The sequence below is a fragment of the Vanellus vanellus genome (assembly GCF_965231255.1).
Source record: "Vanellus vanellus genome assembly, chromosome: 23".
In the NCBI taxonomy this organism is placed as follows: Eukaryota; Metazoa; Chordata; class Aves; order Charadriiformes; family Charadriidae; genus Vanellus; species Vanellus vanellus.
In genome coordinates this window covers 5097816-5114124 of record NC_138928.1, presented here as the reverse complement: position 1 = coordinate 5114124, position 16309 = coordinate 5097816, and the positions used below count along the sequence as shown (strand labels likewise).

Genomic DNA, 16309 nt, shown 5'->3' with positions numbered 1-16309 from the left:
TGTTGACCTAAATTCTCCCAAAAGTTTCGGCTGCCTGCATCATGCTTTCCCTCCTGCCCTGGACTGCTGGGCCGCTCTGCCACGTATCACTCATGGCTTCCAGCCCCGACCCCGAGGTAACTGCTTCTCACTGAGAACTGACATCAGTCCCCCAGGTGGACATTCTGCTCATCCCGGTTCCACTGAACTCGGCGTCAAGGTGTGCACTGACTTCAGCAGTACTCACAGAGCCAAGAGCGGACAGAGGAGGATGTGGTACAGCCAAATCACTCCGTAACCTCTCAGCAACCTGGATGTTGTTTCTTGATGCCTTCTCCTGCCTGAATCACCAGCTTTTTCCGCCCCCTCTTCGACTCCTGTGTTGGGCAATGACCCACTTAGATACACGCCATACCACAAATAATTACCAAGATCCTTGTTTTATATCTGACCACTTCCTCCCTCCATCTCCAGCCTCTCCAGCCTGGAATGATTCTCCCCTCTTCCCAGGCACCACTGGTCATAGTAAAATAAGGGTTCTCTGAAGTTCATCATCTCTCTTTGGTAAGACCCAGATACTGGGCAGGACTAGTCCATCAGGATGTTTTGGCATCCTCATCACTGAAACGAATCAGAAACGGTTATCTTTGTGCACATCACTTCCTAGAATAAACCACGGACTCGTCCACAGCCTCTCACGGCAAGTGAGAAACGGGGAGGCTGCTGAACGCAAATGAGACCACTCAGCAGTGGAGCAGGAACACCTCAGATGGAAACTGCCTTTAACGACGGTGCCGGTATCTGCCATGGCAAACTGTGCCAGGGCTGCCCAGCCTTGCGCAGTCTTGCCAACCCCGCCGGCAGATGGTGAAACTGAGGCACGAGAAAGGTCAAGTGACTTGCCCGAGGCAAAAATGCAGTCACTGGCAGAGCTAAGATTAACACCCATGCTCATCTGCCAGGCAATCCGGGATGCGCCCCGGTCCCCCTTCACACGGCATCGCTCATTAGCATCACCTCAAAATAGCTGGTGAAAACTCCCTGTGCCGGGGAGCAGCAGCCCCCGGTGCCGGGTGAAGCCACTCCCAGGACCTGCCTCTGCGCCACGGGGAAACTATTTAGGGTGGAGATGTTCGGGGAGGGCTCCCAGACGCTGGAGGTGTCCGGTCTGTTATACTGCAGGTGGGGCCAGCTCCAGTCACATTCTTGGCTTTGCTTTTTCTTTTTTCTGGGAAAAATTTAAATGATCCAGAGATGAACCACGCCAGACCTCGCTATGTCATCGAACGTCCCGCATATTCGGTCAGCCTCTTCGACGAAGAGTTTGAGAAGAAAAGCAGAAGTTACCCCGTTGGGGAAAAATTGAAAAATCTTTTCAGGTAACATAGAATGCTATAGTTGGGGCAAATGTAAACCAGATTTGGTCTGGAATTGGGATGTAATTCAGACCTGGGGATATAGTTCCCATTTTTATCCTGGGAAACCTTCTCCATGAGCTTCAGGGCTTTGACGGATGAAAGGCACAGGAGAAATGCAAATTGTACTGAAGCAAGTGAAACTGGTTACTCTTTTCACCGCCTCAGCTGTTACACTGTAAGGCAAATAAGCGCAACACTTTGCACTAAGTGCATTTGGGACTTGGGCTTCTGTTTTCCAATTTTTTTAATAATGAAAAAGGTATAATCGGTGATGCAGATATGAGTATGTGGATTATTTCTTTAAGCTTTCCAGCTGGGACTTCCTTTTATTACCTTTCTTGTTAAAAACAGTACTGGGTTTCCTTAAAGAAAGATGATTAATCCTGCTGGTTTCTGGCTTGGAAATCTATCTCCATTCCTTGGAAAAATGAAAGCAGGAACACAGGAAAGAGAGAACACACATGTTAGCAGGCAGAGATGTGAGATGTTGCACATGGCAACCCAAAAGCAATCTTCTTTCAGGCACACTTTGTTGACCAAAGAGCTGAAAAAAATTAATCTTTGGCTCTGTGCAACCACCCCATGAATCTCTGAGCTGTGTTTCCTCCCTACAGCTCACCTATCCCCTATGTGAAGGGTATCCAGATATTGGGGAGCTAAATCCTTCACTCTGTGCAGGTTCTCCTTCCAGCTGCGGCAGCATTGGGGACCTCCCATCACATCAGGAACATCCCCACATTAATCCTCCACGGGATGTCCAGCTAGTTATCTGCAAGAGCCTTGCACTCGCAGGGAAGGGCTGTGTACCAAAAACTGGGCTCAGGATTTGGTGTGAGATAAAGGTTGAGACATTGATACAAATATCCTTCCTTGCTTGCTTACTTCCCAGCTCACTTCTTTCCTTCCTTCTTTACTTATTTGCATTTATTTTTTTCTCTCCTCTAGATGTTCAGCTTCCAGATTCAAACTCACCCTCTTTACCCTGTTCCCAATACTTGTGTGGCTTCCCAAGTATAAAATTAAGGACTACATTTTGCCTGATGTTCTCGGTGGGCTCAGCGCAGGGACGATCCAAGTGCCACAAGGTGAGACACAATGACTTTCTTGGTCACGGAGAAAGGATAGCACTTTGCCAGTTTAAGTACAGGTCTGCAGATGGCAGCTGATGCCCAGCCGGGGGGGGGTAGCTACCTTTACTGCTGACAGTACTGCTCCACCTCCTACCTGGTTGTCCCTATATTTCTCTGTGGTGCCCTTCCCTGCCCTCTTTGACCTCTCTTGCTCAAAAAGCAGCAGTCTCTGCTGCCCGCAGCACCTTCTTGGAGCTGATGTGAGGGTGAGCAGGGCTGGGGGCTGACGCCAGCTGCACAGACCTGCCCATTGTGTTTTCCAGGGATGGCCTTCGCGCTGCTGGCCAATCTGCCTCCCGTCAACGGGCTCTACTCCTCCTTCTTCCCCTTGGTCACATACCTCTTCCTTGGCGGTATCCATCAGATGGTCCCAGGTAAGAATCTGCAGAGCAATTGTCTGCACAAGGCAGTTAAATACTGGCTGGGAATACTCGGTGTGCCCCAGGATAGAGATGTTCGGGCACGTTTGGTCCATCAGGCGTTTATGGGATCCCTGATTCTGGCTGCACAGCAGGATCTCACCCCAATGAACGGCTGCCGCATCCCGCCGCGGGGCTGGCTGCGGCGATGGGCTGGGTGTCTCCGTCTGGACAGCCTAACCTGTCCAAGCGCCTTTCGGGACAGGACGCTCTCTAGAGAAAACTACTGACATCACTGTGTTGTGCTCTAGGTACTTTTGCAGTCATCAGCATTATTGTTGGCAACGTCTGCAATGAGCTGGCTCCGGAGTCGAACTTCCAGTACTTCAACCATACTACCAATGAGACCAGCGTGAACACCACAGCCCTGGAAGCGGCCAGGCTGGAGATCTCTGCCACGTTAGCCTGCCTGACAGCCATCATACAAGTAAGGACTCGCCGCACCGCCTGTGCTGTGTCCTCTGGCCAGAGCTGACCCACACGGACTCAGCCGGGCTCTCTCCCTGGAGCAGAGATGGGGGTGGCAGATTCTAGAAGAGGCCCCACTTCAAAGTGGATGATGCCTCAGCATAGAGGTTTTGGGGGGGGGGGGGGGGGGATTCTTGGTATGAAATTCTCCGAACAGACTAGCTCAGGGTGAGGCCAGCCCCTGGGGCAGGATGGCAGCCGGCGATGACACCCCAGCACCCTGCAGCTCTCCTCTCCCCATCCCCGCTCCGGGCCGCCCTGCTCAGCCCAGCCCGTGCCGTGGCCGCGTGGGAGGGATGCGTCCTCTCTCCCGGCGGAGCAGCCTGCCCGACACGGGCACGCTCAGGCTCCGCGCCTCGCCTTCTCGGGCTGGCACGCTTCTAATAACGCCTTGTCTGTCCTACCCTAGCTGTGCCTGGGATTCGTGCAGTTCGGCTTTGTTGCTATCTACCTCTCAGAGTCTTTCATCAGGGGCTTCATGACAGCAGCAGGGTTGCAGATCCTCATCTCCGTGCTCAAGTACGTCTTCGGCTTGACGGTCCCATCTTACACCGGGCCCTTAGCTATCGTCTATGTAAGTGGGTGCTCTGGACAGGGGCCTTCCCTGCACCTCCTCCCCCGGTGACCGCCACACCGCAGGCGTCACTGCCGCCCATGCAAGGGAAAGGGGGGCTCGGAGGGAAGGGAAGGGTGGAAGGGGGGGGAATACGGCTGTCTGCACCACTCCCAGCCCAGCACACCTATGCTGCTGCCGTTGTATTTCCTATACAGTATTATCTGAGCCCTTATCTTCTAGTTTCTAGTTAGAAATAATGAAATGGGTCTGGGATTTGGGGAGAACGTGAACTGTGTCGCTTTACAGCAGGAGCCTTGCACAATTGTTAGCAGTAGAAACTTTTCCTATGAGCAGGTTTACCCATTCCTGGGCTTTTCTGCATCTTCCATGGATTCAGCCCCCATTGATGCAGCTACAACTGCATTTAACCGGGCAGCACAGAACCAGGGGTGGTTGCTGATCTCTCAGCAACAGCCTTTCTAGAACTTCTCTCACCCTCGTCACCTCTCAGGGTGTTTGCAGTTGATTATGGTAACAAGTGTTCTCCATTGCGCTGTCCACGTTGTCCAGAGTCTCTGGTACCCCGTGACACCTTCTCCTCTTCTCTCCCCTTTAGACATTCATTGATATTTGTAAAGGTCTGCCCAAAACCAACGTGGCCTCCCTGGTGTATGCCTTGGTCAGCGCTGTGCTCCTGATCATTGTCAAGGAGCTCAACCTAAAGTACATGAAAAAGATCCGGATGCCCATCCCCATGGAGATCATCATCGTAAGTGATGCACAACCTGTCCCTCGGCCCCTCCAGGAGACAGTCCCTCCCCTCACCCTACAGCCCTGGCACACTCCCTTCTGCTCACAGAGGGCCCATCACATAGAGCATCCACACAGTGAATGTGATGTGACCCCCACATGGCTTGGGGTCAGAAATGGGGCTGTCCTCATGGAGGACACCTCTGACTCCCAGCTCGTCCCCGTTAGACTGTACCACCATCCTGGTGATGCTGCGGATGAGGAATATAACTCATTTGGGGGAGGTTTTCTCCTTTCCTAGCCCAAATTTGGCGCTACTTTTCTCCTGTCAACCCCAGGAGCACAGCACGCTTAGTGCTTCTGAGACAGCTCATGCTCTTTGTGCTTACTGCTCGTTTATTCTCTGTACTTTCAGGTAATAGTTGCGACGGCAATCTCTGGCAGCTTTAACATGCCCGAGAAGTACGGCATGCCAATAGTTGGGAAGATCAGCATGGGGTAAGTGCATGTGCAGGTCTGACACAACTTCCAGCTAATTTTCCTTCCTCCTCCTCCTCCTGCAGTCTGGAAAACACCTCACTCTTCCCGGCTGTATGACAGTCCCCTTCCAGGACAGTCAGGCAGCACTGCTGCGTCCTGTTACGCAACTGCCACCATCCACTCACGCTGTCCACAGCACAGACGTGGATTATGTCACTCCCGAACACACAAGATCCTCACCCACTTCACCGGCCACTAGTGTCACAACTGCGTCTGGCCTCTGCTCTGAGTGCAGGTTCCCAGCGCCAACCCTGCCCCTGGTGAACAAGTGGAAAGACATGATCGGCACAGCTTTCTCGCTCGCCATCGTGGGCTACGTGATCAACTTAGCCATGGGGAGAACGCTGGCAGCCAAGCATGGCTATGACGTGGACCCCAACCAGGTAACGCTCGGTCTGGAAGGACGCAGCCAAGGACCGTTCCCCTTGCTCTCAGGCGTGAAAGGAAAACCTCGCCGCATGAATGGGGAGCTTCCAAACGTGCTCTGCTTAACACAGACGTGCTGCTCCCATGCGTGCAGCCTCACGTGGCAGCGTGCCATGTGGGGTTCGAAGGGACATGGCAGATCCATCTCCCGTGCAGTAGAGAGAGCCTGCAAAAGGGCAGAAAGCCTCAGGCTGAGCTCTCTGCTTTGCTCTGCCTCCAGACCTGAGGCTTGAGCCCCAAGTGCCGGCACAGACGGCATTTTTGTGGGTTGCTGGAGCACAACAAGGCACACGTATTTCTCACTGAGCAGAGAAAGACCTGGATTCCTGGTGTGTCACCTAGATACTGTGAGAGGCAGGACATTAAATAATCCTCTTTTGTCATCGCTGGCACAGTGGCAGCTTTCAATAACAGCCACGCATACCACACGAAGCCCTGCCCTTAATGTGTCAACAGATGACAACCTGTTTATGTGGAATTGTGCTTCCAGGTTTCCCTGCTATACCAGAGCCTGCCCCAGCTCTTACTGGAAGGAAAGGGTCTGGGACACACTGGAGGGAACCCAGGTCCCTTCCCTGGCCACACAAAGCCCAGACTCGGGCACCTGCACTGCTGCCCGGCAGCTCACAGGCGTTGGCAGGGCAGGACGGGCAGCCGTCCTTTCTGATGACCATGTTCCCCCATCTCCCCAGGAAATGCTGGCCCTGGGCTGCAGCAACTTCTTCGGATCCTTCTTCAAAATCCACGTGATCTGCTGTGCTCTCTCCGTCACTCTGGCCGTCGACGGGGCAGGAGGGAAATCACAAGTTAGTACCTCCTTCTCCTCTCTTCCCTACGTGGCCCTACTTGACCACACACCCCCGTAGCTGCCGCACGCTGCCAGCCCGACGGCACTGCGGCAGGTCTGGAGAAGCTCCACACACGAGCGCTTCACGTTGCTGTTGTTAAAACCAGAATTTCCTCCCGCCCCAATCCCATTTCATTCCCCGCGTGGTTCTTTGGATTGGTCACAGATGTAGAGCTGTAAATCTGCGTTCCCAGTCTGGCTCCCCTGATGGAGCAGAGCTCCCAGGTGAGGGAAGTTTGGGGTTATCTGTGAGATCTGCAAGATCTTATTGCTCAGACGCAATTGTCTGCTCACATAAAATACTGCAGCGACCAACAGTGCCGTTGGCTGAAGCAGCGGGGGAGGAAAGATCCAGAGGGGGTTTGGGAAGACCCTGAAGCAATTTCTTTCTTTTTTGCAGGTGGCAGCTTTCTTTGTGGCCTTGGTGGTTATGGTGACCATGCTGGCTCTGGGGATCTACCTCGAACCTCTTCCAAAGGTAACACAAACATCAGTGCAAACAGCGCAGCCGTTGTGCCACATCCTCCACACCCCCAAGCGAAGGCACAGCCTTCCCCCAAAACCCCTGATGCAAACCACAGCACGGCACGGTTTGGTCCCGGCCTGGGGTCCTGTCTGCACTGAGCCTCTGGGAGCGAGAATAGTCTAAATTATCATGCCCAGATCCAAGTGAGATCTTTGCGAGCATCGCCCTTTCCCACTCCCTTGTGGTAAATGGACCGGGGAAGGCGGACGCTGCAGAAAGCATCTGCTGCACAGCGTGGCACATCCACCCTGCGCATCCACACCCTCGCTGATACGATCCTCTCTCCTCCGCAGTCTGTCCTGGGAGCCCTCATCGCCGTGAACCTGAAAAACTCCCTCAAGCAGCTGGCGGATCCCTTCTACCTGTGGAAGAAGAGCAAGCTGGACTGCGTGAGTGCCTGGGGACGGGTGGGAGCATCCACCTGCCCACGGCGGCGGCTCAGCCCACGGCGGTGGCTCAGCCCACGGCTGTGCCGGGCAGATGCTGGGCGAGCAGGATAGCCCCCCCCCCCCCCCCCCCCCCCGCAGGCTTTTGGGGGACAGGAGGACGGTATGAGTCCCATGTAGAAGATGGGTCTCACTCTCTCGGTGCGACCGTGCTTCCGACCCCTCGCCAAGGAGGTCGCGAGCAGCGGCGGAGCCTGTCCTGCCCAGCTGAGCACTCTCATACTTAGCGCACATATCGGAGAGGTCTGAACTATTACCTGCTCTGTTTAAATGCCAATCAACTGCGGGAGCCTGTTTGCCCAGAACTAGCCAAACCGGCCCTGCTCAATATCTAGGAGTCATGACTTAAAAACTCACACAATAGCCCTCCAGGGTGAGGAGAGCCCTTCACAGCGATAAGGACTCCAGGCACTGGTTGATGTATAAACCCAGGCAGGGGGTGCGGGGGAGTGAGAACGGAATTTGGAAATGTCTGACATAAAAAGACAGTGTTTGAACAGGACTCCCACGGCTGAGTGGTGTGTGTGGACACCGAGCCAATATCCTGTCAGGTCCCGACAAACTGCCTTATCGGAGAAATCAGGAGTCCAAAGGGGCTGACCTGAGCCATCAAGAGCTTTCCCAAAATACTGTTCAAACAGGTGCTGGAGAGGAGATGGGTTAGCAGCCCCGGCAGAGCTTTCGCAGGGGTGTGATCATGACGTGAAGGCACGCTCCAGCACAGGGCACGAGCTACAGGAAAACGGTCCACGCTTAGGACTGAGCCCGGCAGACTGACTGGACCAGGGATGCGCAGGGGCTGAGCTGGCACAGTTAGGCAGGCGAGAACCGGCAGAGAGGGAAAGCGGCTGATGGGAAGATGCAATTCTCTGTTGGGAATCGTTTCTGGCAATTTAAGCACGCCTCTGAATGGGTTCTGCTGGTGCCTGGTGGGGAGGATGGAAGGTCTGGGGTGGCTCTGGCGGTTCATGTGAGGGCTCACAGAGGGAGCACAGACCGGCCCTGTGGGGTCCACAGCCTCCAGGCCAAAGTCTGGCCAGAGACGTGAGCAGAGGGTGGACTGAGTGGAGATGCATGCTGCTGCCTGGGAACACTCTGCCAGACGTGGTCAGCACACCGGAGGTGAACAGCCATCAGAAACCTCTTTGGTTTGCCCTGTGTGAATAATCTGTCCTCCACGGCACAGCCAGACCCATTGCCCCAGCCGTGCTGGGCTTCCACCGAGCTGCTGGAGCAACGCTCTCGCTACCAGCAAGCACAGCCAGCCTACGGGTGCAGGGAGCGTGGGGACCAGGCAGATGCCAATGGAGTGAACTGCATTCCCCTGACCTTAATCTCCCTGGAATTTGAACTAGATTCGGTGTCCCGTCACAAAATGGGAAACACCGTTTCTGGGTGATGTCAGACCATCGGTGTTCATTACCTCAAGTCTGGCTGTGTTTCAGCGCTAACTGCAGGGATCACTCCATGGATACAGCCCAGTGCGCAGTCCAGATAGAGGGAAGCCCTTACTTGCCATTTATATGCACCATGCATATAAACAAAGATGCTGAAGTCATCAAAGTTACACTGATTTGCCCAAGGTCAAAGTTAGGTTTTATCAGTCTTGAGGACAGGATTATAATAACCTGATAATGATTCTCAGAGGGCATGTTTATATGCTTAGGCAAGAATAATTTCATACGGAGGGAGATGCTCAAGTGGTAGTATATAAAAATGACAAATGACAGAGCTGTGAGCTGAGAGGTGGAGTAGATTTTGGTATGCTCTGTCATACTTTGTCATCGAATCTGCTCTGTGTTCAGGTCATTTATAGTAGGTGCTCAGATGGTTTTCAGATAGATGCTCATTCCATGAAATGCTCTGACTGACAGCAGGAGCTTTCTTGGGGCCGGGAGCAGTTACTGAGCAGCAGATGGTCTGATTTGCAGGAGTCCTTTCTTGATTAGTTAGGCTGATACTTTTTGAACTGAATGAGTGGCACGGGTGTTCATACAGCTGTGAGGACATGCACTGGCTCCTTTTACAGCTGAAAAACTGGGGCTTCTGGCAAGCTTCCCAGCAATGATGTTTCACACAGAAGCATGCAATAAACCATATCATTAGAATAGCTGCAGAATTCAGGCCTTGGTCTTTTGATCCTCAGCTATGTAGTTCTTTGGGTCCAGAATATCAGCACAGAGCCATTTTCCATCCATCACTGTGCTCCAGCCCGTAGTAGAGTAAAACGACCCACCGCACTCTTCTCTTCCTGCAGTTGGTTTGGCTGGTGAGCTTCCTGTCCGCTTTCTTCCTGAGCCTTCCCTACGGAGTCGCTGTGGGCGTGGGATTCTCCGTGCTGGTCGTGGTTTTCCATACCCAGTTGTAAGTACCGGGCTAGCTACGAAAACCAAAAGAGAAGGAAAACCTCCCAGTTGCAGAATAAATGACAGATTATTTTTATAACTGACCTCTGGCCCATGTTTCGAAGGAACGTGTGGCAGGAGCCTGGGGGAGTGCAGGTGTCCTCCCCGGCCCCTGGAATGTGCAAACAGGAATGGCAGGCGCTAATTTACTGCCTGCATTCCCACTCCCGCGCACGGTTAGCGATGTGCACATCCCAAGGCGGGGGGAAATCTGAAGGTATTTACTTCAGCACGAAAAGCTACCTGCATAGCTCCCAGCAGAAAATCCTGCTCATAAAAAGAGTGAGCCCCGTGCACGTGCAGAGACTGGCGTGAAGTTTATGCGCCATTTTTAATCCATCAAAGCCCTTTATTAATATTTCCCAGTCTGGGATCTCAAACTGCTGACTCTTTTTTGCCCTGTATACTCTGCAGGGATGAAATCTAAGTATTTTCATAAAGCAAATTTTCGAATCCCAGTATGGAATGTGAAGCGAAGCAGTTTTCTTCTCCTGCAACATTTACTCTAATGCTGGTCGCCTCTTTCCTCCTAGCCGTAACGGCTCTGCCCTGGGCCAAGTAACTTCCACTGACATCTACAAGAACCCTAAAGCCTACAGCAAGGTAAGCAGAAGCTAAAGCATCCTCAGAGAAAATGCTGTTCTTTGCCAACGGTACCCTCTGTGATCAGGAAACTCAAGGCCGTGTTTCTGTCTTGGCGAGGCTCTTTGCTGCTCGTTTCAGCGGTAGCAGGAGAGCCACTGTTCGATTCGACCTTCCCAGTTATCTGCTGCCCAAACTCCCAGCCATCCTGCACTCCCCCCCCCCCCCCCCCCCCCTGCCCTGACCTGTCAGGTCTGGTTGGAGCTCTTGTCTCTGTTGCAGGTACATGAACTTAATGGGATTAAAATTGTGACCTACTGCTCGCCACTGTATTTTGCCAACACAGAGATATTCCGCGAGAAGATTATAGCCAAGGTGAGCAATGCCCTAAGAAATTTCTGCTTGCAGCCAATCCCAAATGGCCCTTGCTCTCTCCTGAACTGCTACATGGAGACAATTAAGCCTAGGATGATCACAAAAGATGGTCACATCCACCCTCTACTCTTCCATCCTTTTCCCCCTGATCTTCATGACTGTTTGTAGACCTCATTTTAGAGGTTATGCCTGAATCCTGGCAGGTATCCTCCTCTGAGCTCTGCCAAAGCAGAGCCATCCTGCTACTGCAAGTCTCTCCCAGGTACCCTGAGTTTCTGAAGATGTTGTTTGGTTGCCACCAGGATCACCTCACTCTGGTGTACAGCTCGTGCTGTGCTCCTGCGCCACGTGCCACAGGCTGGGAAACAGCAGGACACAAACAGCAGCTCCTGACTACAGGGCTGAACAGACTTTTTCAAAGAGAACTCTCTCTCTTTTCCACAGACAGGAGTGGATCCTGGTAAAGTGTACTTAGCCAGGAAGAAATACGTGAAACAGCAGGAGAAGGGGACAGCACAACCACCAACAAACCTACCAAAATTCTTATTGCGGCAGAACAAGGTAACTCAGTTTGGGTTCCTGTGTTGAGGAATAAGATCCCAAGTCCCCATCAAACAGCTCCTCTTGACACAAGATTTTCTGCACTGTCCTCCTACGCTTACCTCCTCCACGCTTACCACCTCACAGCTCCATTCCTCCCAATAGCCAAAACCTTAAGATGCTGGAGAACTGGAAATGGCTGGGAGCAAGAAAGTCGTAGAGACAGCTAGAATGGAAACATGGTGAACAATTTGCTAGAAACTGGGCTTGCCCTGTTTCTCTAAAGGTGCATCTATGCCAGCATTTCATTTCAAAAGTGCCCTTTTGAAGCCCATTTCCCAGTCATCCCAGCTTCATTTGGTTTGCATCCCTGAGCAGTCCTGAAGCACGTGAACAGGAATCATTTAAAATTAACCCAGCGTGCTCCAACCCCAAGGGACATTCAGTCCAGCACCAGGCTGGAATTAGTCCAGACTAAAGCAGTGCCACTGAATACTTTAGGTGCGTTCACGTGTCAGGATCTCAGCTTGTGCTGAAAGTTGTGCCCTGCCCTGACTGTGCATTTCTGCTTTGCTGTAGACCTTGTCTTTGCAAGAGCTCCAGAAAGACTTTGAAAGCACCTCCCCAACAGACACCAATAACAACCAGACGACTGCTAACGGTGCCAGCATCTCATACGTCACATTCCGTCCAACCACCAACTGTGCTGGGCAAGCGCACACCTCCAGTGAGCTTGGCAGCACCACTACTCTGCAAGGAAGCACTTTCAGTGTCATGCCTACAGCAGATGTTGACCCTATGATGACAGCACCGCCCTATATCAGCTTTCACACCATCATCCTGGACATGAGTGGAGTGTGTTTTGTTGACCTCATGGGCACAAAAGCACTGGGCAAGGTTAGTTCTGTACTACAAACACAGCCAAGCACCGTATCACCCAGATACTTTCTACTTTCTTGGGCAGCTCAGATAAAGATGTTTGCCCTCCTCAATAGAAGGTTTGTGTGGCTTTCTCCTTCAGCATCCCCAGGACATGTGTTAAGCCCTGGATAAAAGACTTTATGAATAAACACCAAGCTGGAGTGGCAGTTTTATTAATCCTCTCTCTCCCCTCTCATCCCTTCTAGTTGTGTTCCAGTTATCAGAAGATTGGGATTAAAGTGTTCTTGGCAAACGTGCATGGTAAGAATCCACGAAGAACACATTTCCATGTGATATTCCCCCATTTATGTGCTCCTGACAGACAGGAGATCTTTTTGTGTTCTTTGTGCAAACTGTGCAGGCTGTCGACCTTTTGTTAGACCAAGCCAGAACAGATGAAAGAAGAGAACAGAAGAAAGGAAGGAGAAACGCTGTTCTCTCTGTGTGAAATAGGTCCTTTCATTTGGGAAGTGATATGACTGGAAGACCTCCACATTTAGCATGTAGAAAAATAGATCCCTACACTCTCATTTCTCCAGCAAACCTGCTTCTTCCCAATGCATCCCAGCCTTGCTTTAGCTCAGAGGACTACTGTCAGCCATGTGCACTTTCAAAGGCTTCCTTCTTTGGTTTCCTTCTTCTTCATGTGCTTTTCCTCTCTTCAGCCCAGGTGTACAATGACATTAGCACAGGTGGAGTCTTCGAGGAAGGAGGCCTGGACCGAAATCACATCTTCTTGACGATCCACGATGCTGTTTTGTTTGCCATGGCAAATATCAAAGAAGTTGTCCACCCACCCATCTTAGAAGAGGTAAATTTGCTCCCCAGTCTTTCTCCAGCTCACAGTACTGTATTAGATTTATACGCTGCATCAGCACAAAGGAAGAATAACAACTCAACATTGCACCTAATAAAGTTTCTTGTTTATCTCAAGCAGTAAAGGTCTAAATACAACAAAATATTTCATCTTCTCATTCTCATGTATGTGTCAAGTACCTACTGATTGAACTGATTTCAATGGGAATTCAGAAGTATAAATGCCTTCTGCACACCCCTAGCTGGGAGATGAACGTTGTCCCAGCCTGGAAGAGCCAAAAGCACTGTTCCAGTACTATGGCCTCAGTTTGGCATTGGCTGGAATGTGCAGCTGCACACAAAGGCACAATTTGGCCCTCGGAAATGAAGGCAAAGCACATGCCCCTGTTCTTGATTAGCCCCAGCATCCATGAACGCTTCCCTTGGTGGAAGCGGAAAAGTCCGAGGCAGGAACGTGGCACATGCTGACAACACAGGGTGAGACAGGCTGTTTCCCCAAATATGGGCTGGTTTAATGCACGACAGTTGGAGTTGGAACCAGGGCAGCGTTAGCCAGTTATCTCACAAGAATAAGTTAAGGTATCTCATGTCTCAGCAGAGAAATATGTAAATGCCAGCTCAGTCTGAGGAGATAAACAATTGAAACAGGATTCCTTCCGTGCCCCCTCTTCCTGGACATTTCCCTTTGAGCACGTGTGATGTTTTAAGCCTGGGTTAAGTCAGTATTTTCTTTCTTTTCAAGGCTGCACTCTGCTAATTTGTGGATTTGATTCTTTCCTGCACAGAGGCTGAATCAGACAGAGCTCTCCATCTATGACGAGTCTGTGGATGAAAGCAGTGCAGAGTTGAAGAACTTGGAGGAGGTTAGTCCTAGTGCCAGGGGTCACTTCTTCAGCTGTGGACGTAAGGTGGAAGTCAGAAGTTGTGGTTGGGATTGATTAGATGGGAAGTCCCCCGTGCCATTGCCAGGCAAACTACTAGCAACACTAACACTTTGAAAAGTTAGCTCCAAAATAATTTGAAATCCCTTCCAGAGGAGCTCTGGGAGGCACCTGGATGAAGGAGCAGCTAGGCTAGCCCCATGGGGGAATCATTTCATCCATCCCGGGCCACACAGCTCAGGTTCACAGTCAGACACTCCCCTCCACACACTGGGATGGACTTGGAGAATCAGGTTTAACTCAAGTCCAAAAGAAGGGTCAGGGGTCAAGTTTTCAGCACAGACCTCGTTAATGCTGAAGCAATCTGCACCCACTGAACCCAAGTCCCTGGGAGCAGATACCTTCCAATGCTGACCATCCCCACCGTACCCACACACAGCTGGAAGCTGAGCAACCTCCCCACCACCAGCTTGCCCTTGCGGAGGAGGGCTGGGAAGGGTTGGAGTTTCTGGTGGAGCTTCTCTGTCTGACTGAATGCCTGCTGAGCTGCATTGCTGGGTTTGTGCCACGGCATCAGCCCTAACCCAGCCTGCCTTGTGTGCCCTTTAGGAGATGTTTGGAAGCATGTTCCACTCAGAGACGCAGACTGCTCTGTGAGCGCGCAGGGAGCATGTGGGCAAACCCTCCGAACAGACTCCTCTCTCCCATCCCTTCGTGAAGAGCTGCACTTCTACCTGGGGATACAATAAGTTTGCAGAGCAAGAGGCCATCGCACCTCTTGAACTGATAAATTCCTCCCTCCTTCCTGCTCTGCTTCTGGTACTCAGAGCAATGGACTCTGGAGCAGGCAACAGAAATCTATGGACGCAGGAACTCAGGAAATGCCGTCTCATTAATTGCAGAAGAGAAGCAAGTTCATTTGAAGGCAGGTGCTTTAACACATGGGATGATTAGTCATTATTGCCACATGCTCTCCTTTGGCTCACACAATCGCACTCTTCTGCCCACAGAGGCGTGACTTAATGTGGGCATCCCCCTTCTTGCTTTTCCCTCTCCCTCTTTTCCTGACGAAGTGAAACACAAGCAAACATTACGAGCCTTTCGCGGCTCTGATTCACGACCAAAAGCAACTCTTGCAAGGTGCGGCGACGCAGCTTTGTAAGGTAATGTTGTTCTAAAATGTGCACTGACCTGTGGGGTGTCTGCAAAGCCCCGAGTTTCCCCGCGTGCCTGCGCGGCACCAGCCCTGCCTCTCCCGTGGCCCCTCTTCTCTGACCCCACCACTGCTCCCTCTGTGACCCAGCGTCCCAGGAACCACTGCCTCAAACCTGTGCCGTGTGTCTGATACCCCAAAGACCTTGGTACTCTATCTCAGTAGGGTTGCTTTCTGGATTATATATATATATTTTTTTTTTTTTTTACTAACAGGACTAGTTTGTAATGAGAAATAAGGATTCCTTGTTACTGTGTGGTATACGCACGTATTGTCCTGCCTGCCCAGTAGGTTGAGTATGTGTTCAAAAGACCCAGGGTCCAGTTCAAATTCCCTCTGAAGATTTTTAGGGACCTTTCTACTGACTGAACGGCGCTTCAGATAAGGCTCTTAGACTGTGAATGGCATGAAAGCATTCATCCCAAGGGTGTTCTGACTCTTCCCATCCTCTTGTTGACTGGAACAACTAAAAGATTTAGTCCAGAACATGGATGAGTGCTTTGGGAAGATATGTTTTTCCCAAATAATTTTGATCACAAGTAGCAAATTCAGGGACAGGGAAAGAAGCCCCTTCTGCACACTTTTCATAATGCCTTAGATCCAGAGCAGTAAAACTGAAATTTGAGTGTATTTTATGCCTGCAACTAGGGAACAGCCCAAGTGACACCCTGTGCCATGCAGGGCTTCTGGTGACAAGCTCTCAAATGGTCACTTGTGCAGCAAGAGACAACTCTTGCATAGTATGTGATATTTCCGTAACAATTCTCTACTACATGTCTGACGCTTTTCACTAAAATTCACCACAGACTGATGCTACCAGGACCATCTACCTCTCAGGCAAACAAGCCTGCCTCACTAACCCAGAGACAGACAGCTGAGATCTTAATCATTTCGAAAAATCTGACGTTCTTTTATATTTGAGTGATGCTAATAACAACTGCTATTTTAGTTTCCCTCGCTGATGCCTTCCCTTCTTACCCAGTGCTGATGTTGTGACAGTAATGACAAGATGACAATATAAAGCCTGAAAAATCTAAGCATAAGCCAAGGGTTAGAGACCCTTCTTCAGTG

General features: G+C 51.3%; 1 protein-coding gene across 1 annotated transcript; it reads left to right on the top strand.

Annotated features, from left to right (window-relative positions):
- Window positions 1–1233: 1233 nt before the first annotated feature.
- Window positions 1234–14682, top strand: SLC26A9 (solute carrier family 26 member 9; the record flags this gene model as incomplete). Its single annotated transcript, XM_082494718.1, has 20 exons — window positions 1234–1358; window positions 2343–2482; window positions 2791–2901; window positions 3198–3373; window positions 3824–3988; window positions 4587–4739; window positions 5136–5218; window positions 5496–5643; window positions 6379–6492; window positions 6934–7011; window positions 7353–7448; window positions 9763–9869; window positions 10444–10513; window positions 10775–10867; window positions 11312–11428; window positions 11987–12304; window positions 12535–12589; window positions 12994–13139; window positions 13930–14007; window positions 14635–14682. The coding sequence occupies 20 exons, from the start codon at window positions 1234–1236 to the stop codon at window positions 14680–14682; spliced, it is 2421 nt and encodes an 806-aa protein (XP_082350844.1).
- Window positions 14683–16309: the final 1627 nt, after the last annotated feature.